This window comes from Pangasianodon hypophthalmus, chromosome 21 (genome assembly GCF_027358585.1).
Source record: "Pangasianodon hypophthalmus isolate fPanHyp1 chromosome 21, fPanHyp1.pri, whole genome shotgun sequence".
Lineage (NCBI taxonomy): Eukaryota > Metazoa > Chordata > Actinopteri > Siluriformes > Pangasiidae > Pangasianodon > Pangasianodon hypophthalmus.
The window spans coordinates 18,094,598-18,120,277 of record NC_069730.1 but is presented as its reverse complement, the minus strand read 5'-3'; the positions used below and the strand labels follow the sequence as shown (position 1 = coordinate 18,120,277).

At 38.2% G+C, this 25,680-nt stretch overlaps 2 protein-coding genes across 5 annotated transcripts in view; one reads left to right on the top strand and one right to left on the bottom strand.

Moving 5' to 3' along the window:
* Positions 1–387: 387 nt before the first annotated feature.
* wacb (WW domain containing adaptor with coiled-coil b) lies at positions 388–13,630 on the bottom strand. 3 transcript variants are annotated; one of them, XM_026946277.3, is made up of 13 exons: positions 13,371–13,630; positions 13,086–13,119; positions 12,226–12,400; positions 10,921–11,009; positions 9,633–9,745; positions 9,442–9,557; positions 8,542–8,769; positions 6,143–6,265; positions 4,036–4,187; positions 3,800–3,885; positions 2,929–3,088; positions 2,204–2,331; positions 388–1,322 (listed from the first exon to the last, which is right to left on the bottom strand). In XM_026946277.3, the coding sequence occupies exons 1-13, from the start codon at positions 13,409–13,411 to the stop codon at positions 1,253–1,255; spliced, it is 1,515 nt and encodes a 504-aa protein (XP_026802078.1). In that variant the 5' UTR covers positions 13,412–13,630; the 3' UTR covers positions 388–1,252. The 3 variants fall into 3 exon arrangements, with proteins under 3 accessions (XP_026802078.1, XP_026802077.1, XP_026802079.1); XM_026946276.3 differs by lacking the exon at positions 13,371–13,630 and adding an exon at positions 13,229–13,346; XM_026946278.3 differs by lacking the exons at positions 6,143–6,265; positions 13,371–13,630 and adding an exon at positions 13,229–13,348.
* A 2,929-nt stretch (positions 13,631–16,559) lies between these two features.
* mpp7b (MAGUK p55 scaffold protein 7b) overlaps positions 16,560–25,680 on the top strand; it is a 53,655-nt gene continuing 44,534 nt past the window's right edge. For both annotated transcript variants that reach the window (XM_034314521.2, XM_026946265.3), the window contains exons 1-3: positions 16,560–16,628; positions 19,987–20,105; positions 25,192–25,269. In XM_034314521.2, the coding sequence (XP_034170412.2) occupies positions 16,604–16,628; positions 19,987–20,105; positions 25,192–25,269 (222 nt within the window). In that variant the 5' untranslated portion in view covers positions 16,560–16,603. The remainder of the gene's footprint in view (positions 16,629–19,986; positions 20,106–25,191; positions 25,270–25,680) is intronic.

Sequence of the window (25,680 nt, the reverse complement as noted above, 5' to 3'; positions counted from 1 at the left end):
CCTTAAAGTTGAGCTGATCAAATCCAGATTTTGTCTTGCAACCATGACATCAGTTGGATTATCCAAAGACTGCCATGAATATACACATCAGCTGACGAGAAAATACACGAAACTATATTCCTATAAATATTCCCAGCATTTTAATGGCTAACCTTTTGCTTTTTCAGAATAAGGCTCGTACATTTCTATCCATTTTCATATCCAGCTTTTAAATTTTGTCTATAATTTGCCAGGACTCACGAAACCCCTGAATATCATGCTGTGAAACATCACAATCAGATCTATGCATATATCTATAAAGTATGTGTATTTGTATATATTTGTATAGTTTATAACATGCATATAACATGTTATAAACTCCTCCATGGAAGACAGTGAGGACAGACACAGAGGCAAAATGAGGTTTAATGGATTGAGCCTCGTTAAGTACTTACAGCGAATAAGTTGGGTTAAAGATCGATACACAAAGTGGGTTCATATCAAATCAGTTAGTGCAAATGCTGTCGTAAATCATAATGAACGCCTGAACGGGTGGAAATCAATCACTGTGTGGAAATCAGGGTCAGAATTCAGGGTGTAGAGACGTCACTCTAGAAGCATATGGAAAGGGAAAGTTTTGAATAAGCTTTGACCTTAGATGACCTATTACACAAGTTTAAAAAACAAAACAAAACAAAAAATTAGTAGAAAATGTCAAGGCCGTATTGAAGCACATTAAACATGACAAGTAATCAGACAGGATCCTCTCTGACCGGATAAACAGCTTTGTTTATTTAGGACAGATATATCCGGTCTGTGTCCACGACGGACGCACACTCTTTGTGAAACCGGATTGTAAAAATCCTAAACGACTAGCCTGTGAGACTGGGAGTGAAACAAAAGTTACGGCGCAAATTAATACGCTGTTTATTCAAGAGTTCCTTCTCAGATCTTTCCTTCTCATCCTAAATAAACCATTTTTATCGGGAACCTTCCCCACACGCTGCCCTATTGTGTTTGTGTTGCTCTTGGTGTTTACTGACTCAATATAGAGAAGTGTATGTACAAAGATGAATCTATCAATGAACCTCGGGGCTTTATGTAGCGGACAGCGTGACCCTTGGTGAGCTTTTTATTTTCTTTTTCTATTTTTTTTTGGTTCTCCAGCTTTGGAGAGAAAGCCCAGCCCAGTCCAGTCCAGTCTGTAGTTCCACGGTTCAGAAATGGCAGCCAGCTGCTGAGTTACTTCTGCTTAAACCGACGTCACCGCTTCTCAAACCATGAAGGAGTTCTGGTTCTTCAGTTTCTCGAGCTCCTTGATCTCTTGTCTCAAGAAGAGGATCCTGTTGGAGGGGAAAAAGTTAGAATGAAGTACAATGATGAAAACATTTTAACTGACATCACATCCAGGTGAAATATTGAGCCTCAGGACCACTTTACACCATACAACACTTTATAACAGGTGTGTAAGAACTACATGGCAATGCAGGTGTCTAAGAACTACAGGTGTGTAAGAACTATATTTTATTCTAAATGATTATTTAGCTCTTTAAAACATATTTCTTATTTCACTGTGAATACATATTACCTCATGTAAAACTTTTAAGTCAACAGATAAGAAGAGTGGAATGATGTTACATAATGTTCACACACATTTCTTGTAACATTACCATAATAAATGACCACTGGTTAAATACATACAACGAAATGAAAGACAACGAGAGACAAAAAAGGGGCATTGAACACAGCAAACAATTGCGTAAATAATTAATTTATGGCCAAAAGCTGAATTCTTAAGATAAGCCACTGAAATTAATCTGTAGTTATATGTTTACACTTAACTATTTCTCCTTTAATAAGTCTTTTTATCCTGCAAGTATCTTTATGAATCAACAGATGTTTTCTGTGAAGCCTTCAGACACAAGAAAGAATATTTTGTTGAAATTACCAAGTGAAAGATATTTCCTTTTACAAATATATGCCATAATTGCATCCTTCCATTCTTCTGGATTTTTTTTGTCATACAGAACACCATGGGGAAAAGGATTAAAACTTAAATAATGTTGCCTACACACATTTCATTTTAAGGTGGATAAAAATATTGCTCATGTTTTGACCTTCATCTTTTTTTTTTTTCAAATGTTATTTTTCTACCCTTTTAATGACCAGGTCCTGATCTCCAGTTAGAAGAAGACTAGCGAAGAAAAGTTGATGTGATGGCTACCTTTGCTCTCTCAGTGTAGCCTGGATCTCACACACTCGCACCAGAGAGCGCAGCTTTTTCAGCTCCACACAGATCTCAGACATGTTCATGCTGCCCATGTTGTGGACGTCCTCGCGTAACCTCGCCGCCTGAGGGATTAGACACACAGGAAACACATGAGAACCTGATGACCATAAGGATGCTTTAACAACTGGTGTCTCTTTCATAACCAAAAGCGCCTCAGCGAGTTTTTTTTTTTTTTTTTTTCCTGTCAGAGAAGGTTGACCGGATGCTTTTTTTTTTACCTCCTGACCAATCACGTCGCAAGCTGGAAGATATCCGAGACAAGCCAACATGGAGAACAAAGAAAAAAAAGCTTCTAGCCAGTGAATGAATACGAGAGATTTATGACATTCTGAATTGAAAATATTGCCAATATTCCATCTTTATTTCATCTGCATTACTGTTAATAATAATAATAATAAATGTAATCTAGATAGCAAGTTAGTTAGCCGATGCTATTCAGAACTTCAACTCGATTCAATTTTATTTGTGTAGCACTTTTAACGGTGGACATTGCCACAAAGCAGCTTTACAGATATGTATAAATTTAACCCTAATGAGCAACCGAGAGGCAATGGTGGCATGGAAAAACTCCCTCTGATGGCATGACGAAGAAACCCTGAGAGGAACCAGACTCAAATGCAGTGAGCATGTCGCACACAAAAAGCAAAGCGGAGTATCACCTGCTTCTCTACGTGATCTGAAGGCCAGCTCTGAACATGTCGAATGAGATTCTCGTTGAAGTGCAGTGCTAGTGACGGGCTGAAGGTGGTTGGAGGACATGCAGGCGCGCTGTTATTCATCAGGCACCCGTTCGGCCCTGAACTTGGAGGACCTTGGCTGCTGTGAGGAAAAGGACAGGAAGAAGAGCTTGTGATCTCAAAAATACGCTCCAACATGCAAATTAAGGCAACAGGAAACTTTCAGCTAACTCAGTTATGGTGTGACATGATGTGCTGCTGTTAAATAAATTGTGTTTCAAATTAAATAAATAAATAAATAAAAAATCGAGTGCCAGATACTAACATTACACTGTAGCTGTTGGCTAGCTAACTTTTAGGAAGAGCAAGAGGACATTTCTATTCATAAAACCTTACACTTTCATTATGGCTAAAGAATGAAGAACCATCTGCCCATATACCTGAGCAATTAAAGTACTTCTACACCTCTTAACTATATAAATAAATCTACATCTTCAAGGATACTTTCAAATCATTCAGCCTTAAAAAATATATATATAAAAAATCATTGTAGTACCAAGCAGGACCAGAAGGTGGCGCCACAATGCAACATATGGCTAGTTACATCACTCTGTGCTTGTTTTAGTTAAGTCTTTCATATCAATGAAATAAGTGGGTAAGAGTTCAATCAGTGGTGAAGGAAAAAAAAGAGGCAGAAACCTGAATGTGTTTAAAAACTTTTCTAATAAAATTAAATGAGTTGCTCAAAAATTAAAGCAAACATCCTGCTGTTTTGTTTGGGTTTCATTTTCATATAGAAAATGTTTTGCTAAATGATTAGGAGACAGGATGAGGTGTAAAGAAGAAGCGTTACTTTTGCCTTTGAAGCCGCGGGTCCTCGACGTCCGGCGCTTTGTCCGAGGAGTGCTGGAGCGCCGATTTCACCACCGACTCACTAACCTAAAAAGAAAGAAACACCCTTTTGTTTTGGTGTTAAAACAGAGTGCTCGAGTGTGCGTGTTGGTGTTCTGAATGACGTTCAGATTGATATCTACAATGCAGAACCATCACGATGACGAAGGTGAAGGTTGATTCGTGTCTAGAACTGACCTTTATTTGAGCCGGCAAAGAGCTGGCGTTCGGGAGGGGTTTCGAGGCCATGCTGTTCGTCTGAGGCGTGCTCACACGGGGAGACACGAGGCAGGACTTGGGCGATGAGGCATCTGGAGTTACGGATATGGGCGACTGGCTCGGCTGCTGAGCTGTGGATCAGAAATAATATAACCTTAAAAAAAAAAAAAAAAAAAGATAGGTGCAGATAATTTAGCATTTTATAGCAGTGTTTTGTAAACAGTGTTGCAGATTGATTCCCGATTACTGTATTTTCTAGACTATAAGAGTTTTTCCTTTTTAGCACGTGACTTATTAACACTGGCAGTGATGCGACACGACAAAGTGTCCATAAATCATTTGCTTTCAATGAGAGCCGCCAATTCACAGCAACTAGGGGCGAAGCAACGATTGTAGACGTGAAGTGGGAGGGGTAAGAAATGTGAAGCTGTACAGAGCTTAACTTCATGCTAATGAAATGATGTGACTACATTTAACATATTTCTCCATTGCTGAACGTTATACTTGCTCACAGGTACTTAACTGGCTGGTGAGACCTGCAATATTGCCTGTGGGTTTTACCCAAACACAACAGTGCCAGGACACTGGCACATTCAGACGCTAGTAGACGAACACGCGCTGCCTGTATACACTTCATACATGAGCAGTCCCAGTTGATTTGGGTAAAAATGGACAAAACATCTCATTTTTACTGAGAAAACATCTTATTTCTGGTCAAACCCAATACATACTTTCTGTAGCTAGCCGTGTAGTTTGTGTGGCCCCATCGCACTAGCCAGGTGCTAACAGGAACCCCATGGCTACCAACAGTAAACTAAATACAGGAGTGATAGAAGCAACTAACAAAGAATGTTTTAACAATTCAAGATGGAAGCAATATACACTATATGGCCAAAGTTTATGGACACCTGACCATATGTGGTTCTTCCCCAAACTGTTGCCACAGAGTCTGACGAACACAACTGTATAGAATGTCTTTGTATGCTGTAGCTTTACAGTTTTCCTTCACTGGAACTAAGAGGTCCAAACCTGTTCCAGCATGACAATGTGCACAAAGCGAGCTCCATGATGACATGGTGTGTGAAGGTTGGAGTGGAAGAACTCGAGTGTCCTGCACAGAGCCCTGACCTCAACCCCACTGAACACATCTGGGATGAACTGGAACACCGACTGCATCCCAGACCTCCTCATCCAACATCAGCGCCTGATCTCACTAATGCTTATGGAGCTTATTATAACAGCAAAGGGGGAATAAATCTGGAATGAAATGTTCTACAAGCACGTATGGCTGTGATGGTCAGGTGTCCACAAACCTTTGGTCATATAGTATACACATCATCAGATCTATGCAAGTCCAAATTTAATATGTCCATTAATATGCTCACTTTCTTATGATAGCTTTCATATGTTACTTCTTACATATATGTATGCTATGATACTTCATACAGCACTCATGAAAGGCTGCCATCACTGCTATCACTACATGAAGTGAAAGGCTTAAATAATTTTCAACAAAATTTTGCAGTCACAGCAAAATCTGTTATATTCAGCCGGGATTGGTTTTACACAGGAAGCTCAGGTAAACAGCATTTTCCGTAAAAAAAAAAAATTCTTTATAAAAGGTTCACTGTGAAATTGGCACAGAGATAAATAAAAGTCCTGTAGCTGTCCATCTGTTTTTTAATTCAAGGTTGACAAATTCAAAATCAAATCAGTTCAACTAAATCTACTGATGTTTGCTTAATGTTTTACCATATAAAATTACACTGACTCATCTGAAAAGTTAATGTGCTTAAAACAGCGTCAGTGACAAACTGCTCATATGTGATGGCTCCTACGCCAGACTGACTTATAGTTAGGAAAATACAGAGGATGAAGCCATAGTGTGTACAGAAACAACACTGATTTGTGTGACGTTGTTAAATGGATAGAAGTGAATCATCTTTCCAAAACCTTTATTCTGCTTTCATGCACTGTGGTGTTGAGAAAGAAAAAAAAAAGTGCAAATTTATTATATATACTATTGATGTCTCAAAATTGGTTTGTTATTAGAAACCCGGAGAATCCGGGACAGCAGGCGTTTTACCTTGTGTGGACAACTGAGCGGCTTGGGAAAGCAGAGCAGTGATGTTGAAAGCAGACGGTCCAGCAGTGAGAAGTTTATGAAGCATAGACTGTAAGGAAGCTTGGGTGACAGCAGCTGTGAGGACTTGGAGAAGGAAAAACACACACACAGAGAGAGAGAGAGAGAGACACACACACACAGTCAAAGCAAGGTTACACACTGAAAGCCATTGCACAAAGACAAGACTGGGCTCAAATGTCTATACATTTTACATAACGACATGTATATAAAATTTAAATGTCACTAATTAAAGAATTAGTCTTAGCCCTAGCCCATGTGAATGCTTTGAAAAATGCAGATGTAAAGCTTATTTTGCAGACACTGACAAAGTTTACGGAAGAACTCGGACCATAGTTGGCGACTGCGTATAGCCGAGTATGAAAACTGTCCTCTTATAGCATGATGTCCAAGTGCAAAGCTGATCTATGGTCGGATTAAATTAAACCCTCCTGTATCAGAGCACTCTGATTGGTCAGCAGGTGTTGATTAATTTCCTATAACAGCAGATTCAACAGAAAATTACATGTTTATATTAATAAGCTCATTCTAATACGTTATCGTTTCTATAGTAACAAAGTACACTGGAAATGCACAACTGTGAAATGATAAGTTTTATGTCAGGAGATGTTTATTTAACATTTATGGAAGGAGTCTCCAGAGTCAGCACTTTGCAGTTTCTCAGTAACATGACAAGCTGTGTTTCTTTGTCTTGTTATTGTCAAGAAAGAGATTTAAAAAAAAAAAAAAAAAAGAGAGAGAGAAAGAGTGAAAGAGTGTTTATAGCTGCTATACCACAAGTGAAAATAGGAACTTGTTTCACAAAAATTCCACAACATGGTTTTAATTGTTTAATTATTAAAAGTGGTCAGTGTTGGCAAATTGCAGTGGTATGAGAGGAATAAAACACTTTGAGAGGTGCTGTTTCAGGACAATGCCAGGGTGGCAGCGGTTAAAAAGAAAGTAAAAAGAATGTTTAAAGGCGTGCAAACGTCACTGCATTTTCATGGTTGATTAAATAAAATGCTAATTTTTGTTTGTTTACATGACTGATGATGAATTTTGCAAAACATGAAAAGAGACTGGAACTATTAAGGACATTAAATAAGTATTTGCTTGCAGGTTGTCTTTAACACACGTATATTGAATGCAGAATATAAAAACATTTAAAAAATGGTGTATAATGACCCCTAGTGGTAGAAAGCTTCATGACTCCAAAAGGCAAGTTTCATATTTATAAGCTTCTTCCATCAAAACATGAAAAAAAAGACAAAATCCAGATGTCCAAGGCGAGATCAGGTCAAGCATTACATTAATGTAAATGTGTTTGGTGAATGTACCACAACATTCGGTGTAACTCTAAACACATTAAAAAAATAAAAAAAGAAAAAAAAAGAAAAAAATAATCACATGATGTTTAATTTACAAAAAATGTCATTTATCAATGTTTCAGTAAATTAAAATTTTGCATTTAGTGACACCCACAAAGTGATATAATAAGCAAACACTAAATCTTTCATCAGCTGAGGCATTTGTTTACGACTTATGGCCCTGCGCAGACAGACCGGCCCGTCCTCCGTTCACGCAGCGCCATTTCGTTTGTCATAATTCAATGATTAGGTTTAGTTATCTTAATTTATGGAATTATATTTGCTCGCTTTCATTTTTTACAGTCTTTAATGAATACCAATAATATAAGGACGTCTGCTAAACGCTGTAAACGTAATAAAAATAAGCAGTTTATACGTGACAGTATATTCCATATATAAAAGAACAGTAACCCATGCAGATTATACGATTTGAAGTCGATGAGATTTCTTTAGTTAGTCTTCTTATGTGTAAGTTTATACACGGAGGAGCATGAATAGGATACGAACGTTTTTCCGGATTTACAGGATTTTCATGAATACCGAGTTTCTTGCATAAACGCTCGTATGAATGATTTATGAGTAAATCCGTTCGTATCCAGCTTGACAGCCGAGGCCCAATGTTGGATAATTGCTTCGCGTCTGGGCTTCACATCACACCACGATGCCGCTGATTATTTTCCTGTAACAGCATGTCCCCAAGTGTTTTATTCCCAACCTAGAAGCAACTGACCAATCACAGCTCAGCAACCGCAACAGATTTTTGCATGTGTGATATCATCATCTGTTAAGTGTGTGGCACGTTGCTGATGACGTCGTCCTGTCACTCAGCACCACTTCACGTGTCACGGCACTGTAATATAAAAAGCTGAACTGTCTCATCAGCAAGTGCTGCACTGAAAAGCCACAAGCGTGTTCTGCCCAGTTTGATCAGCAAGCCAGCGGAATTTTTTCACACATGACTCATAGAAGGCGTGTGCGGTGTTTTGAACTCACCCTCGTTGATCTTGGCCATGTCCACGCTGGAGTTGTTGATGTGCAGCGTGGCCTGGAGCGCCGGGAGCAGCTGCCTGAGGAGAGCCGGGTCCTGCAGGAGAGCCGAGGAGTGCGACGAGGACGGCGTCGACGAACTGGGAGCGCTCGAGACGTTCGGGCCGCTGGAGGCACTGCAGGACGCCTGCGAGAAACCGCAATGAGACGACGCCTTCTCAGACGGCGCGGGCTCTGAAGACGGACAAACAGACATGACAGCCAAACTCAAGCAAATGTTATATAGATTTTTACACAAATCACACCTTGCCCTAATATTCATTCTAGATTCAGAGTAATGCTAATGCTAGCCAATCACATCATCAACCACATATAAAACACCTGCAGATAAAACACACTGCTCCACATTTATTCACCTTATTCATCTTAAGTACAGGAACAAAAGGTGCTTAGGTTTGTTTTTAATTTTTCAATGTTCATTTCTTATTCAAAAATGCACTTAAATGCAATTAAAGCTGAGCATAAAACCTAAATAAAATAAATGCTAGTTGCTTCCCTAATTGGCGTTATTGCATGTGATGGATGATTTGTGATGGAAGATTTCTGCATAAAACGCTGTGATGTAACATCTTTGTAAACATGATGAATTACAGCAACTCTAACAGGACAAACAGTAAACTATATTATACCAACAGGAGTGCCCAGAGAGCTGTTTTAGAAGCTAAGCTCCTTTATATACAGTGTCTTGCATAAGTATTGGACCATGTAAACAAGACAATGCATAAGATACACTGAATACTAAACAATGCTGCTTTAGCAATTAAAAAAAAAGTAGAGGATTTAATGATTCATTTTTAAAATAACAATTATCGTGCTGTTTTAAGTCTGAACTAGTCAGGTACTTACTCATAGCAGTGACAGCACTCGCTGCGGCTGCCTGCATGGCCTCCTGTCTGTAATCTCTGTCTTTGGGAAAACTGTTGACCACAACGGCCTTAGAGGCTTCCTTCTGTCGCTGCTCCCTGCACACAGAGATTCGCTTCAGGTCAGCATTTACGGCAACAAATTTTTTAAATTATACATGACGTGCTGCTCACCTCTCCAGCCATTCCTTGGGCTTCTCCCATTGTGACACCTCCGTTCTGCAGTTGTAGTAGTATTTCTTTCCCGACGAGCTGATGTGTTCGGACCAGTCGTCGGCCGGATCACGCTGGGGTGAAAAGGAAACGCACGCAATGCATGAAAACCGAGAGAAACATAAGCTACAAACTACATGAAAAACTACATGAAACCATTTAGACCACTGCTGCATTAACAGACCCGCTGATGTGCACATGAAAAACAATCTAAATCTTTAAACTATACACATACCCTGAAGATTACCTTCCTAAAACAGCACGCCACAAAAAGTTTTACTCCTTTTACACCACAGCAATTTGCAAAAACTAAAAAATTTATCTACTGAAAATGATGACATAATTTTTTATCTGGGCTGGGCAATATGCGGATATAATATTGATATCGTGATAAATTGTGTCATGAAATGCTTTTCAGAGAGTATTGTGATATCTTTTTATAGTTTTTCCAAAATCATCACAAGCTCTGATTGGAAGCAGCTGTTAGAAAATTACATGCTAGAATTTTGTGCTGAATCTGTAACCTAAAATTATAGAATGTCCATTTTTAACAGAATTTTATTTTTATATCATGTCAATGTTGAGTAATTTTTTTGTAGACAGTAAATAAAAACACAATAAATCTCCTTTCAGTTTCTTACACACACACACACACACATATATATATATATATATATATAAATTTTAATTATTCATAATAGAATATTACGATATAATAGAAATGACTTCAATTAGCCTGATATGATAATTTATAGTAAATTCCTGTAAAGTTACAGCTTTTAAAGTTACAGCTTTTAAAGTTAACTGTTACAAAGTGCCAACACTGTAGACTCCTTCCATAAATGTTAAATGACCCCCTAAGACTGTTTGCAAGATTGTTATTACACAGCAGTGATTCATTCAATGACTCATTAATTGAATACTAGCACAACGCTACAAATTCTTCATTATGATTAATCAACACCATCTGACCAATCTATTATAACAGCTTTATTAAAAAGAGAGGGGAAAAAGAGGCCACTGAGGGAACAAATATTTATAGCTGCTATAGCGTAAGCTGTTTCATGGATGTTCCGCAACATTAAACATAACTATAAATGGATAAACCGCATGATGTTTCTTTCTTTAATCGATTAAAAATGCTGGGGTTGATGAATTGCTGTGGTGTAAGAGGAATAAAACACTTTGGGATGTGGTTTTCGGTAAACAGACCTACTAAAGAAGTGGCAGAACATATTACTGCACTTACCATTTCTGCACATTTGGGTGGAAGTGAGTGAGAGTTGGAGCTGTGATGGCCGTGATTGACAGAGTTCTCATGTGGAGAAGAGCTGGTGCCTGAAAAACAAGAGAGATGACACTCGAAAAACAAACCCTCAGCTTCACCAGGCTTCATACAGCAATCCGAAGTGTGGGAACTCTCATGACACGACGAGCCGCTCCTTCCACTGACCCATTAACCCTGCCTTAAAGTTCCCCGATGCTCGCTTTTTTCCCCCATAAAGGATATTCTGAGCTTCTGCACACAATCATATAAATCTGAAATCATATAAATCTCAAAGGAACAGCCACGGGAGTAATAAGAAGTCGTAAATTCATCTCTGACATGTAGTATTACAGATGTCCTTAGAGGAATCTTGTCAGTGTTGTTAGTTCGTCAGCCAACAGCTTGACATTCGTTTGGCACAGAATCAACAAGACCTGAAAAAAATATACATACATTCGCTTTCCAATAGGGTGTTAAATACGTTTCATCCAAAACAGGTTTAATTTGGCTTTTGTGGTTTCTTGGCAACATGACATGATACGTTTTTTTCCTCCCAGTTTACTTCGACTGAGAGAGGGGGGGAAAAAAATACAGGCTGGTAATAACAGCTGCTATTGCAAAAGTTATTGTCTGAGATTTTTTTTAAAGGAATAAAATACATTGGGATGTGACGCCATTGGAAAATAATCCATTTCACCTCACCAACCTGTTGTTATTTTCCCCCAATAACACACGACACGGCTCATTACATATTGAACAGAATATTTTATTTAGGATACTAACGTTTCTATTTTCTTGAATATAAAATAATAACAGAAAAACAGAGATCAACTAATTGAAAAAATACTGCAGATAGTAAAAAACTAAATGGATAAGATTGGTTAGAATAAAATCCTTACAACAGTCACACAATAAAATGGTGACGACATTAAATTACTGTAACAAACTGAGAGAAATCTCAAGATTAATGACCACAGCAGGCACTACTGCAGTGATGCTGCGTTCGCTTGCAACTGGAATTACTGTTAATAAAGGTTAGACATGAATGTTCCTGGAAACCATAAGTAGGAGCTTCAGACACATTTCTGATCCTGACTTGTTGCTACCTTTCGCTGTTTAGTCGCCGGTTAGCTCATATGTGCCGTGTTTTACTATACAAGAAGACACCTAGACAGATCAGCTGATGTTACGAGTGCGCTTGTGGGGATCATCACCATCTGAGGAGAACTTGAAGGCAGCATGGATGAGGATGGACAGGGTTTTTCACTCCGCCTGTTTGGGACTTACTGCTCTCTTTGGGTCGGTGTGTGTGAGGTGTTCTCCCGTCTCCATCACCTCGCTTGCCGTCCGGACTGTCGGAGCGCCGCAGCATCTTGCTCGGTGGAGTTTGGTCCGATGTGTTGTGGAGCTTGTCATGACGGTGCTCGTTTGCAGAGTGACTTTTGGATTGGTACTTGAGGGTCTGAATGATGGAAAGCAAAAAATAACAATAACAACAAATACCTGATATGAGACACCACTTGCAGGATCTTAAATTAAAGCTAAGAGTATAAAACACTACTGAAGAGTGAGATTTGTTCCATAACTGACCTTAAAACCAAATTTTACAGTTTTACATTGTGGATAAAATAATGTACTGCTGCAAAACTCACTTGTTTTATGCTTGTGTAACATATAAAATTATCTTTACTACATAGCTAATCATAAATATAATTACTCTTTTTATTTAAGAGTCTCTACAAAACCTTGCTAACTATTTTTCTTGCAGCAACAAAACCTTAAATTCAACGTTTATCACGTATAAAAAAACACAACAAAATGACTCGCTAGCTAGCCACTAAGCTGAATATCAAAAAACTAGGGCCAAATCCCAAATATACAAATGTTCAACATGAAGTGCACTACTTAGGGTGTAAAAGCCGAGTCCTCGCGCTCTAAGGAGTGAACTTATATAAGGGGAGAAAAGGCATTTAGGATTCAACCCAAGCTTCTGCCTAGCATAGCTAGCGACAGGCAAAGTACACACAGGCCCTTATCTTGCTAGCTTAGCTTAGCTTCTCTGGCTAAATACTTTATTTTATGAGATTATATCTAGAATGTTAGCACCTATATAGCTTGTTTTTATTTCCTGCTAGTTTTAGACTTACCTGGTAAGACTGATAATCCCTTCGCTCGTTACACCTGCGGAAAAATAACGAAAAAGTTTATGAGGAAGCAGCGTTGGTTAACTTTTGCGCATATAAAAGCTAGCTTGCTTTGCTAGCACTTCCACATTATTAAAGTGATTCACTTTTTCAAATTGAAGCCGCAATTATTTTTTTCTGACCCCCAGTGTGAACTCATTTGGGCTCCTGCAAATGTATGGAGTTGATCAAAATGATAAAACGAAATAAAAAATGAGGAATGTTGAGGTAAAAATGTTCTCTGTTTACCCATCAGTGAGTCTCGGTTGTTTCCGTGCATGCATTACCATTAAAGCCGTGTTTAATGTGAGTGCGTTACAGTTCGAGTTTTAACGCTCAGCTCAATCTAAAGCCTCACAAACTGTCTCACTAGCTGTGTGTGTGTGAATAGAAAATGTTAAAGGAAAAAGTGAAAAGTTGTTAAGCCGCTTTGCTATTCGGGAGAAAGCCGACGGTCCATCATCATCTCTTCGGTTTACTCAGTAGCGCCTCGCAACGGTGATGGACGAGTCACTAAAAGTAAATCACTAGATCTGGGAGTCGATTCTGAATTGAGTCGAATCTCTATTCATTCGGCAATTGGGATTAGAGAGTCGACTCCAAGCTTTAGAATCGATTCTCCATAGTGATGTTGATTCAAATCGATGATGTGAAGGTATAACGTCTGACAGTCTGATGCGACTCTGTGACAAAAGCCTTCTTCCACATTATAAACACAATTCTTACAAAGTATTTACTTTGTAAAACAAATACAGTGTAAAATGTAAAAAAAAAGGCTTACAATAAAACGTCTTCAACATTAAAGCATCACAATGTTACCTGAAAAAGCTAATGTGATTTAGCTAGCATTAGCTGCCCAAATTATGTTGTCATTTAAAATGGCCGTTGTTAATTATGAATAACAGCGTATAAAAATTAGCAAAGGCATAAAGATACAATGGATGTTAATTAATGCACTATTCATTTTATAATATTTTCCTCGTTTTGTGTTTTAGAGAAAAAAACTTTAGGTTTTCAAAACGATTATTGTATGGAATCGACTGAATCAGAATCAGAGTCGACTCCCAAATTCCTGTAATCGAAAAACTCTGCGTTCGATTCTTTTACAAACGACTCTTTAAATGACTCGGAGGGATCCGTTTGCGAGAAACATTATCTGTGTAGAATCGACTCCGTCGTTTCCCCAAAAACTCGAATCAGAGTCGGAGTCGACTCTAAAATTTCTGGAACCGAGTAAGTCTTTTTCTATTTAAAACAACTTCTTAAATGAGTCAGAGAAATCAGTTAGCGAAAATGAATGATTCGCGATTTTAGTAAAAGGGGGCTTTAGTTTTTCAGATTTATTACTGTGTGAATATAATATAATTCCTGTAATTTAATACTCCACATTCGATTATTTTTCAAATGACTCTTTAAATGGCTCGAAGGAATCAGTTTGGGAAAAAGAAGGAATCGAGGTTTTAGTGAAGTGGGCTTTATTTTATCGAAATCGATTATTGTGTGGAATCGAAACACCTGGAACACCTGGAATCAGTTTCAGTGTTTACCAGCAAAAAATAAAAAAAATCCTGTGATCGAATAACTCTGTGTTTGATTCTTTTTAAAACGAGTCTCTAAATGAGTCGAAGGAATCAGTTTGGAAAAACGAAGGAATCAAGTTTTAGTGAAAGGGGCTTTAGTTTTTTTTTTTTTTTAATTACTGAAATATTGTGTGGAATTTCCTTGACGTTGTTTCACCTGGAACACCTGGAACACCTGGAAGTTGACTGCAAAATTCCTGGGCTAGGATTCCTCAATTAAACAGAATGAGGTGGAGGAATCAATTGCCAAACACAAATAAATCAACTTTTTTTTTTTTTTTTTTTTTTAATTCTACAGTTTTTTGTGCCGGTTATTAGGTCTTTTTATTTTTAAATTATATTTTCATGCTTTGTTTTTATCTAAAAATGTGGTCCCCTTGTTAGTCAAGCCAAATGTCACTGTAAAATTAATTTTTAGTCTCTTTGAAATAAATTGAACAAAATGACAGAAAACGTAAAGAGCTCAGTAATCAATCATTGCATGGTGCATTTATTAAGTGAGGTTTATTGACATGTGGCTCACGTTGTCACTCTGTAACTGGGTCAGTATTGATAAGTGACTTGGTGGCAAAACAGTTGCGACTCAGTTCAGAACCATCTCCCTGGATTGTAAGTAAGTCTTCTCTGATATTAACACTTTGCATAATACCACAATATGTGCTGTGTGATATGGACAATCTAGGTATGTAGATCTATATCAAATATTATGAAAGAACATGTGTAAGAATAAATATGCAGTACAAAATGTACAGTTTACAGTAAATGCAAGTGCACAGTGTATGGATATGGATATTGTATAGAATAAGGATTACATCAATATTCTGTAGGTTTAGGGAAGCAAATAAATTACTGATGGTTGGGTTGCAATTATTGAGCATGTTACTTCATGTTTTATGTAAAATATGTTAAATAATAAGCCTTAGGTTAGCCAGCTAGTGGAGAAACGTATCAGTTCTGAACATTTCCTGTTTAAACATTCGTCTTTTGCCTTTACATGTCTTATCATGTCAAAAAGTTTAGAATCCTCATATATTTAAAGTGTAATTCGTAGCCATATCAATACTGTGGCACTGAATTTACACTAAATGCCGATTTCAGATCTTCCTAGATTTAAAATTTAGGGAGGTCAGGAAGGAAAACCATGGATTAGTCCTATTTCAAGCCTTTCTTCTACTTCAAAATGTCTCCTGTGAGAAATAGAAAGACTTGAGATAATCTTAGATTAATTTATTAGCACAAATAAGATCAGTTTATTTACTGTTAAAGGTTGGGCAGTGAAGAAATACATCAGTCTGAATAAAATGAAGCAAATAATATACAGTATACCTATAAGCAGTGATCTGAGGGGTCCAAGCACTCTTGGGAAATTACACAAGAAGTTCAGAATCCTCATATATAAAGAGACCATAGATGAACATACTATTCAGTTTTCATGATGATAGCTCAAAGCTAACCTATAGTAGGTGAAAACTTGGTGTAGAATTCGTCTATCTCTCCATATGGCATGGCATAGTGTCTCCACCAGGTGGAAGTATAGTCATTGAAAGGAAAGTGTAATGTGTGCCTGGTGAAACTTTAAATACTTTAAACACATAATCAGATCAAAGAAGTAAACGTCAGGCACCAAACATGTCTTGGCTTCTCCACTACATTACACGTAAGTAGGAAATTATGTAATTTTCATTTTTTACCAAACAATCCCATTTTTGATCAGCTCATAATCATCTATTTCAGCCAACGCCTGTTTCTGATTGTATTGTATTTATGAGACAATTTTGAGCTGAACTCCAAAGTTCACCACTAAAGCCTTTGTCGAATTTATCATCAGTACACTTTATTTTCTACCTGGACTGCGATACTGAAACCTGGTCTCTTCCCATTCTTCAGCTCTGTGAAGACACAATGTGCACATCGACTCATCATGGGAGTAAGTTTTCACTCAGCCTGTTATATTACAATCTGAATAAAATGCGAAAGTTGTGCTAGATCACAATGCAGGCCAGAAATATGACCTGGGTTTTTTTTTTTTTTACATTTAATATAAACCGTATGACCGGAAAATTTAACGCAACACCCAAATTTAGGAGGCTAGGTGGATGGAGGGGTATCAGAACAGGTCAGTAAGTTGGATGGATGGAGAGACAGTGAGCAGGTTGTGAGACAGTGAGCAGTAGGTGATGTTGGGTGGATGAAGATAGAACAGGCTTGTGGTGGAGGGTGGATGGACAGATATTGAGCTGCTCAGTAGAATAATGGATTGAGGGATAAAAACCATCGAGGAGGTTGAATCAATAGATGGGAATCAAGCAAACCAGTGGAGAAGGTAGGATGGATGGAGGTATATCAACAGGATGGATAGAGAGATAGCAAAGCAGTAAAGAAGGTTGGACTGTTGGAGGGATAGTGAAAAGGCCCTTCAGGGGAAACAGGTAACAGATACTGGATGGATAAAGGGATTTAAAGCTGTCTGGTAGATGAGGTTGAATCGATGGATGGATGGATGGATATCAAACAGGCTGGAGAGCAGGCTGATTGGATGGGTGGAGGAATAATAAATAGTGTAGAGGAAGTTTTAATGGATTGAGTGATACTGAGCAGGCCAGTGGAGGAAGTTGAATGGATGGAAAGATTGCAAGCAGGCCAGTAATGGAGGTCAAATGGTATGAGAGGATATTGAGCATGCTGTTATAAGAGATTAGATTGATGGAGAGATATCAAACAGGCTGGAGAAGAGGTTGGATGGATTGGGGATATCAAGAAGTCTGGTAGAGAAGCTTGGAAAGATGAAATAATAGTGAGCAGGCTGGTAGAGGAGACAATGAAGGGATACTGCTCCTATAGCAGGTTGCTAGAGGAGATTGTATGGATGGAGGGATACCAAAGAGATGAGAAAAGTTAGACAGATGGAGAGATATTAGAGCAGGCTGGTACAGGAAACTGAATGGAAGGATGGATATGGAGCAGGGTGGTACAAAAGGTTGGATGGAAGGAACAGTAATTAAAAGGCCTGTAGAGGAGATTGGATGGATAGAGAGTTATCAAACAGGTGGAAAGAGGGTTGGATGGATGGAGAGATTTTGAGCAGGCTGGTAGAGGAGATTGTATGGATGGTGAATTGTTGAACAGGCTGGAGAGAAGATTGGATGGATGGATAGTGTGAATAAATAGTGAGGAATCTGGATGAAAGTTGGATGAATGAATAGGAAGCAAGCCAATGCCAGAGAAAGGGAAGTAGAAAACAGGGATTTTTGAAGGATGTTTTTTAGTCAGTGAATTGCGACGGGACTTGAAGATATTCTATCACTTATCTAAAGGGTGTTGTCATTACTTCATCAGTATCTCATCAGTAGAACATATGAAGCCTGTTGAAATGGCATGAGACATTTACAACTCCAGTTGCCTTGACTTATTCCTGCAAACATCTTTAGCATTTTGGATGGAGTTTTGCCTTAAATCAGACATGGAGGAGTTGAGCAGGTGGACTGCAGCTGGCTCTGGCCGTGCTGTGGATGACCGTGCATGATATAGACCTGCACTTGGGAGTAAGAAAGAGCTACAGTGTAGGGAGCTAGCCAGGCTCAAAGAAGCCTTCAGTAACTGTAGCTGTAAATCTGGATCTCTGCAGTCCTGCGGAACACACACCTGGGATGTCCGTACCACACTCGCCACACAAATCCATCAGTGTTTATCCAATGCAGATTTACTAGGGATGTTAATGAGGAGATTTGTTAGGTTTGGAAGCTCTGAAGCAGTCTGGAAGTTTGCTCTGAAGCCTTCCATGGAGAGTGGCAGATCTGGTACCTTTTTCCTCAAATTAAATTTAATAATCCAAGGAAATGATTGGCAGACACATGTTGATGTGCATAATGATTTATTTTTGCCCCTTGAACAATCCACTTATGAGTTGGGATAAAGGAAGTGCAGTCCAATTTTCCCTTTCCTTAGTGAGTGCGCCATGTGCTCCTGGAATCGTAAAGCTTTCTAAAACCTGCTGACAGGAATCCAGGACATTTCAACTTCTGTCTTTTCAAAGAGGACTAAAAATGAGAGGAATAAGATAAGAATTTTCAAGTTGGAAGTACAGTACAATCAAGCCAAGATTCTGAAGCTTGTGGCCACAAAAAGTTTACAAAACATACAACATTCATCATATCCCATGAGATTAGGTAGTACCTTCTAGCAAGCAGCATTTGCAAGTGTTTTTGTTATACTAGTCTTGGAATCCAGTGTCTATATCTTGTATCATGGTGTTCAAAGATTTGTTCTTTTGCTGGACACAAGCACATGGAAGTACATATCCATGGAAGTACACATGAAGAGCCAACCAAGCCAAGATTCTGAAGCTTGTAGCCAGAAAAGTGTACAAAAGATTCTAGATATTAGCTACATCCTAGAAAACAGCATTCACAAGTGTTTTTTTTTTTTTTTTGTCATGCTAGTTTTGGAATCCAGTGCCATTATTTTGTGTCATAGTGTACAAAAATGTGTTCTTCTGTTGAAAACGAGCACACAGAAGTACAGTATGTGTACACAAAAATGTGACAAGCCAACCAAGCCAAGATTCTGAAGCTCATGGCCAGAAAAGTGCTACTATTTAACGCTAATGTTCAATCTTGTCTCCTGTTTTGCCCAGGTCTATTTGTTTCTAGATGTTGCACTCTTCATTCTCACAGTTTATGAGTGCTAGTTTAACACCTTAGTGAAGTGGTGTGAAATTGCAGCAGTTATGTTCAAATTATAGGATTTACGAGATGGCAACTCATGCATTGAAGATGATGGTAGCTTTTAGTTAGCCAAAAAATATTTTAAAGCCTTTCACTAGTTAGTGTTCTACTCCAAGTAATCCAGACATTACACTCCTCCGACTGTCTTGAACTCTAGAAGCTGCTACCATTTTATGGCTCGTGTTTATTTATTGAAGCTTTAAATGTGTCAGAAAAGTCAGAAACTACTGTAAATTCCGTATGAAGTGAACACAAAGTAAACAGTTAGTGGAACCGCAGCTTCTTTTCCATTTCTTACATAACTCCTCCATAATCCCAGACTTATCTTTTACTCCATCAAGCTAGCCCTTCCCTTTATGTTTATTTATAGCCTACTCTTATATGCGTAGAAATGACTGTCTCTTTGCAGAATAATTGCAAGTATCCCAGGACAGTATTAAAGACATTTTCATTCTCTGTTATATTGATGGATGTCATGGTCCAAAGACAGTTAGTCGAAGTGTTTGCCTGTGTGTGTCTGTGTGTGTATTGATTCTTTTTTGCTACACCTTGTGTTTCTAGGTGCATGTAGCATGCTAGTCACTCTGCTATATGGACTTGAGCCTTACATGGATGATACAGAAGAGAGCAGTTTTCTTCAAGACATGCTAATGGTCAACTCTCTGCATGTACTCATCAAGGTATAGGACCATGTGGTCTTTTAAATAAGGATATATTACTAAGAGTACTGTATACTTACTTCCCAGTAGATTTCTCATTTAAAATCCAACTTGCTAATAATTTTAGTCTTTTTTTATTCTTTGAACGCACACACACTTTCTTAATAAAACAAGCAGCAAACATATTCAGATTGCTAAAAGGCAGAATTGAGGTGTTTATAAAGGTTTCTCATCAGCCAGTCATTAAGTAGGTTGAAAATCACAATTATTACTTAAATAATAATTTCTCATCTGAATTTTCTGAGCGAAACTTTGTGCTGAGTTCAACAAAATAGATTGCTAACCACTTCCCAATGTCCAAAACTTTTTGTTTTGTTTTTAAATAGACTTCATTATATTAACTTTATACCACAGCGCTATTGAATTGTCAATTCTGATTGGTCAGAAGGTACTGATTGATCTGTTAATAGTGCAGCTGCCAATCACAGCTTTACATTAATGTAGTAACAATTTACTCAGGGACTTGTACGGTTGTATGGAAGGAGTCTCCAGTGTCAGTGCTTTTGTAACAGTCAGAAGAAGTAAAGCTGTAACTTTCTGACAGTTTTCAGGACAGAGAAGTTTGTGGTTTCTCGGTAACAACCTGTGATTTATTTATTTTTTTTTTTTGTCGTATTAACTTCAAGAGGTGTAGCTTGCAATCAAACACTCTGACAAGGTCTCTGGAGTCACATCTGGAATTTATAATCCAGGTGGTTGTCAATATTAAGTTATTCTATGTTATTAGGCTATTAGCTATCTTAGCTAGATCTATTTGAATTTAATGGGAAATCCTTCAAACATGAAGTGATCACTGTGTACTTGGGATCATTGTTTATGGTTTTTAAAATGTTATGATTCATTTGAGCTTGAATAGCCAATGGTAAAGAAATACAACAGTGTTTCAGACATGTGCAGCTAGCTAATACTGCAAATAATCCTTTCTCCTTTATAAAGACCAGAACTGCGCAATCGTGGACTCCATTGTCAATCTTTGGTAAAACTTTAGTATAAGTTACTGCTATCAGGCACTGTCAGGTCAAGTCAGGTCACGTCATCTACCAGCAGACATTTCTAACATGTCTGAGAAAGTCTGAGAAAGGGAAACAGGCCGCAAAACAAGCCTCAGATTTCTTACGCTTGGTTCTGACACTTGTCACTTGTCTGTGAGTGAAATGTGGGAGTGGCTCTTGCCTTAATGAGTTCAGCCACACGCATGTCTAATCATCTGCTCAACGTCTTTACTTTCCAACATTCTGTACATGCACAAGCCTGCAAGCTGTCACAGGTCACACACACACACATACACATACACACACATACACATACACATACACACACACCACCTGCTCAAGGACCCTTAGAGAACAAGTGTTCACTGCATTGGTGAGAGGCTCTCAGGAGGCGAGCTGGGAAATTATTTACGACCTAAACACTTCTGCCCGAGGCTGAAATATATAAAGTTGATATAGTGAGCCTCAGGGCGCAGGCCGGGTTCCAGACATACTCCGAGCTCATCTCAGCTGAGAACAGAAACATGCTATATAACGCTCCGTGTTCTTGTTTTTTCTTTCTTTCCAAGTCCACTGCTATGTGTTTGTAAAGGGAGTAAGTCAGGGTTCTATAGCAAATGTTTGTAGAAAACCAAAAGGAAAGCAGGAAACAGGTGACACAGTTTTACTGTGTAGCTGTAAAAAGTAACAGTTTTAATGTTTCGTTGATGTGAGGGTCATAGTTTGTATATTTTATTCCATTTTTGTCATTTTAATCATTACTATTTACCCGAAGTACATGACTGTATATCAAAAGCTGTTAAATAAAGGAAAAAAAGAAAGAAAAAGAAAGAAAGGCAACAAAAACGACAAAGAAACAAGCAACAAATAAATAAAAGCAACAAACAAGTAAAGGAAAGAGAATAAAAAAAATAATAAAAAATCCATTAATAAATAAATACATCCAAGAAAGAAAGAAAGAAAGAAAGAAAGAAAGAAAAGCAACAATTAAAGGAAACAAAATAAAGAAAGCAAAGGAAGGAGAAAAATAAAGAACAACAATGAAAAAAAACCAAAGAGAGCAAACCAACAAACAAATAAATACACAGAAAGAAAGAAAGAAAGAAAGAAAGAAAAGGACGAACATGTAAGCAAACAAACAAATTAACAAATAAATGCAACAGAAAAAATGAAGGAAGAGAATAAATAATTAAATCAAATTAGAAAAGCAAAGGGAAGAGAAAGAAAGAAAGAAAGAATACGTGAAGGACTCTTGGCGACTGGAGTTAAGATCCTCTGGTGTAGAGCTTTCAGGAGTGAAGGCGTGACTTCCTATGATGCATCATATTTCCTCAGTTGGACAAAATCCCTGAAGCGAGATGGATCACATGATGGACATTACGGTGGTGGACATTACGGTGGTGGACACTAATCTCCTCTCCTTCTTTCCTGTTCTCCTTTCCTCCTTTCCTGTTCTCCTTTCCACTCCTCTCATCTTCACTCTCCTCCTCTCCTCTTCTCCTTTCCACTCCTCTCATCTTCACTCTCCTCCTCTCCTCTCCTATTCTCCTGTTCCCCTTTCCACTCCTTGCATCCTCACTCTCCACCTCTCTTCTCCTCTTCTCCTTTCCTCTCCTCTCCATCTTCACTCCTCTCCTCTGTTCTCCTCTACTCTTCTCCTTTCCTCTCCTCTGTTCTCCTCTCCTCTTCTCTTCTCGTTTCCTCTCCTCTCCTCTGTTCTTCTCCACTCTCCTCTGCTCCTTCACTCATCTCATCTCTTCTCCTCTCCTCTCCTCTCCTCACTCCAGGGGTTTAGATTTGAGCCAGTAACACAACTCACCTGCTGGATCACCCCTCATCACCCCTCATCACCCAGAGCAGGACCTCAGCAGACTCTTGTGGCTGGATGTTCAAGGGGAAAAAAATCATTTCAGGAATCAGTTGATATATTTTGGCCTGTGTGTATATGAGGTGTGAGATTTGGCGGAAGGCTGAGTAAGTGACACGATCAGTATGCGGAGGGAGTTTTATGTGCAGTTATGTAGACTCGGTTCAGACATCCGGCCTCTAGAGAGAACGCTGCGCTGCCCACGGCCTACATGCGGCTGTGACTTGGCCTGAAGTACCGTCTACGGAAAAGAAAAACCTCTGACATTGTTTTCCTGAATCCAGCTGTTATAAAACATGCTCTTTTTATACATGCTGTCTTTTATATATGAGCTCGTTGCTACAAGAGGGCTGTAAATATGATCACATCTTTCTTGGGCAATTTCACAGCAGTTTGTCTTTCGCTTGTCTGTCTTAGAGACTGATGCTTTTAGAGCTGAAGTGTCCAGCTGCACAACCAGAGTCCAGGACAGTTTGGCGATTTCCTGCGTAAAGACACCTGATTTAGCTGTCCCGGAGTCAGACATCCTTGCTGCAGACAGATAGACAGAGAGACAGACAGTTAAACAGACAGACGGATCATAATTCTTTTCCTAAACTTGCTGTCTCGTTGTTCTGTGGCTGATTTAGCTCATTCTCTGCTGAACGAATTAACAATCCACGCTGCAGTTTAATAATAATCATATATATTTTATTCAGATCGCACTTTCTTAATAACCCAAATGCAAACCCGCTCGGTTAACCGTTACGTCCTGTTTGGGTCGAAATGCCCCGTGTTTAAATTTCTACTGAACGTAAATCAACAGCAGAATGATTTTTCCAGCATGGAACTTGACGTGGTTGGTGTGTTATTTTTTTTTCTAATGAATATGGAAAACCATTATTAATGGTAATATTTATATTACAGAGATGATATTCAGGTCATATTGACCCTGAGAGCAACAAAGTAAAGAAAGAAAGAAAGAAAGAAAGAAAAAGGCAAAGAAAACAATAAATAAATAAATAAATAAATGCAACAGAAAGAAAGAAAGAAAGAAAGAATGAAATACAGTCAGAAAGAAAGACAACAGAAAGGCAAACAAACAGAAAAAAAGAAAGAAAGACAGACAGAAAGATAGAAGGAAAGACAACAGAAAAACAAACAAACAAACAAATAAACAAATACAACAGAAATGAAAGAAAGAAAGAAAGGCAAAGAAAAAACAATAAATAAATAAATAACTAAATGCAACAGAAAGAAAGAAAGAAAGACAGACAGAAAAACAACAGAAAGGCAAACAAACGGAAAGAAAGAAAGACAGACAGAAAGATAGAAAGAAAGACAACAGTAAGACAAACAAACAAATAAACAAATACAACAGAGATGAAAGAAAGAAAGAAGGAAAAAAAAGAAAGGATAAAGAGTTAATAATTGCAGAAATCTTCTCGTTTTAACTCACTCAGGCAGGTGAAGGAATGACTGTTTATAGCTGCTATAATGTAAGAGACATCATTCCACAACATTCTATGTAGCTGTAAATGGATAAAAAGTATGATGTGTCATTCTTTTAATAACTAAAAAATTGAAATGGTTGGCAAATTTCTGTGGATGTATTTAAGAGGAATAAAACACTTCAGGACGTGGTGTTATAGAAAAAAAGAAACCACTCTGCGTCAGGTGGAACATGTGGCAGAACGCAAGTGCGTAAAAGCAGCGTGATATCTTTTTAGGGCAATCCATCAGTCCATTGCCGGGGTCAGAACACAGGCAGACAGCAACAAACTGATCCATAATCGCAAAACGAGGGAAACAGATGCCGCTTCATCGCTCTGTTGGATTGTGGATTTACCCAAATAAAGAACATGTTGAGTTTACACACATTACATCGGACCACATCACACCACCCCGTCGTTTTTATTTTCCTATAACAGCACGTTTTATTCCTTATATAAACATAATCAAATCGAAACAGGACGCTGTAGTATTTCACGAAGGGAATGGTGGACATTAACTTTTTTGGCAGACACCTAAGAATTGAGATGATGATGATATAATTGAAAAATAATATAATCAAATAATAATAATCCAAATAATTGAACTGGTTCAATGGGACTTGCGTTTCTAAAAGGTTTTGTTTGGCCGTGTTGGGAACTCGGATCGTGTTAAGACACCATGGAGGCTCCTTCACACAGCTTTTCTCTCCACACAGCTCCACGAGAGGTTACAGAGGTTTGGCGCCCAGAAACCAGCACCAATCCAGGACGACGCTGAACAACTGGCACGCGAGGTAAGACGTCTTTCCAGAAGGCTGTCGTCTTTTTCAGAGATGGAGAAAGAGAGATAGAGTTAGAGGAAGAACTTGAACATGAACAAACCATGAACTTCAACATGAATGCAACATAATTATCTTTAACAAACTAACTAACACTTGTAGTAATTTGTTTTCTTGAAATAATAAACTGAATAAATGTAATAATCGTGTTCATATCACCAATATGAATAAAATAAGGTCTAAATCAATCAATTTTCAGCACAAAATTTTACTATTTTACTATATACTATATTTTACTAATACACTACTTACTGATGTGAAATAAATCTGAATATCAGGTTCACACACCATTCATTAATTCATTCATTCATCTTAACTGTAACTGTTTTATCAGTGTTGGATCTGGAGCCATATCCCAGGAGCACT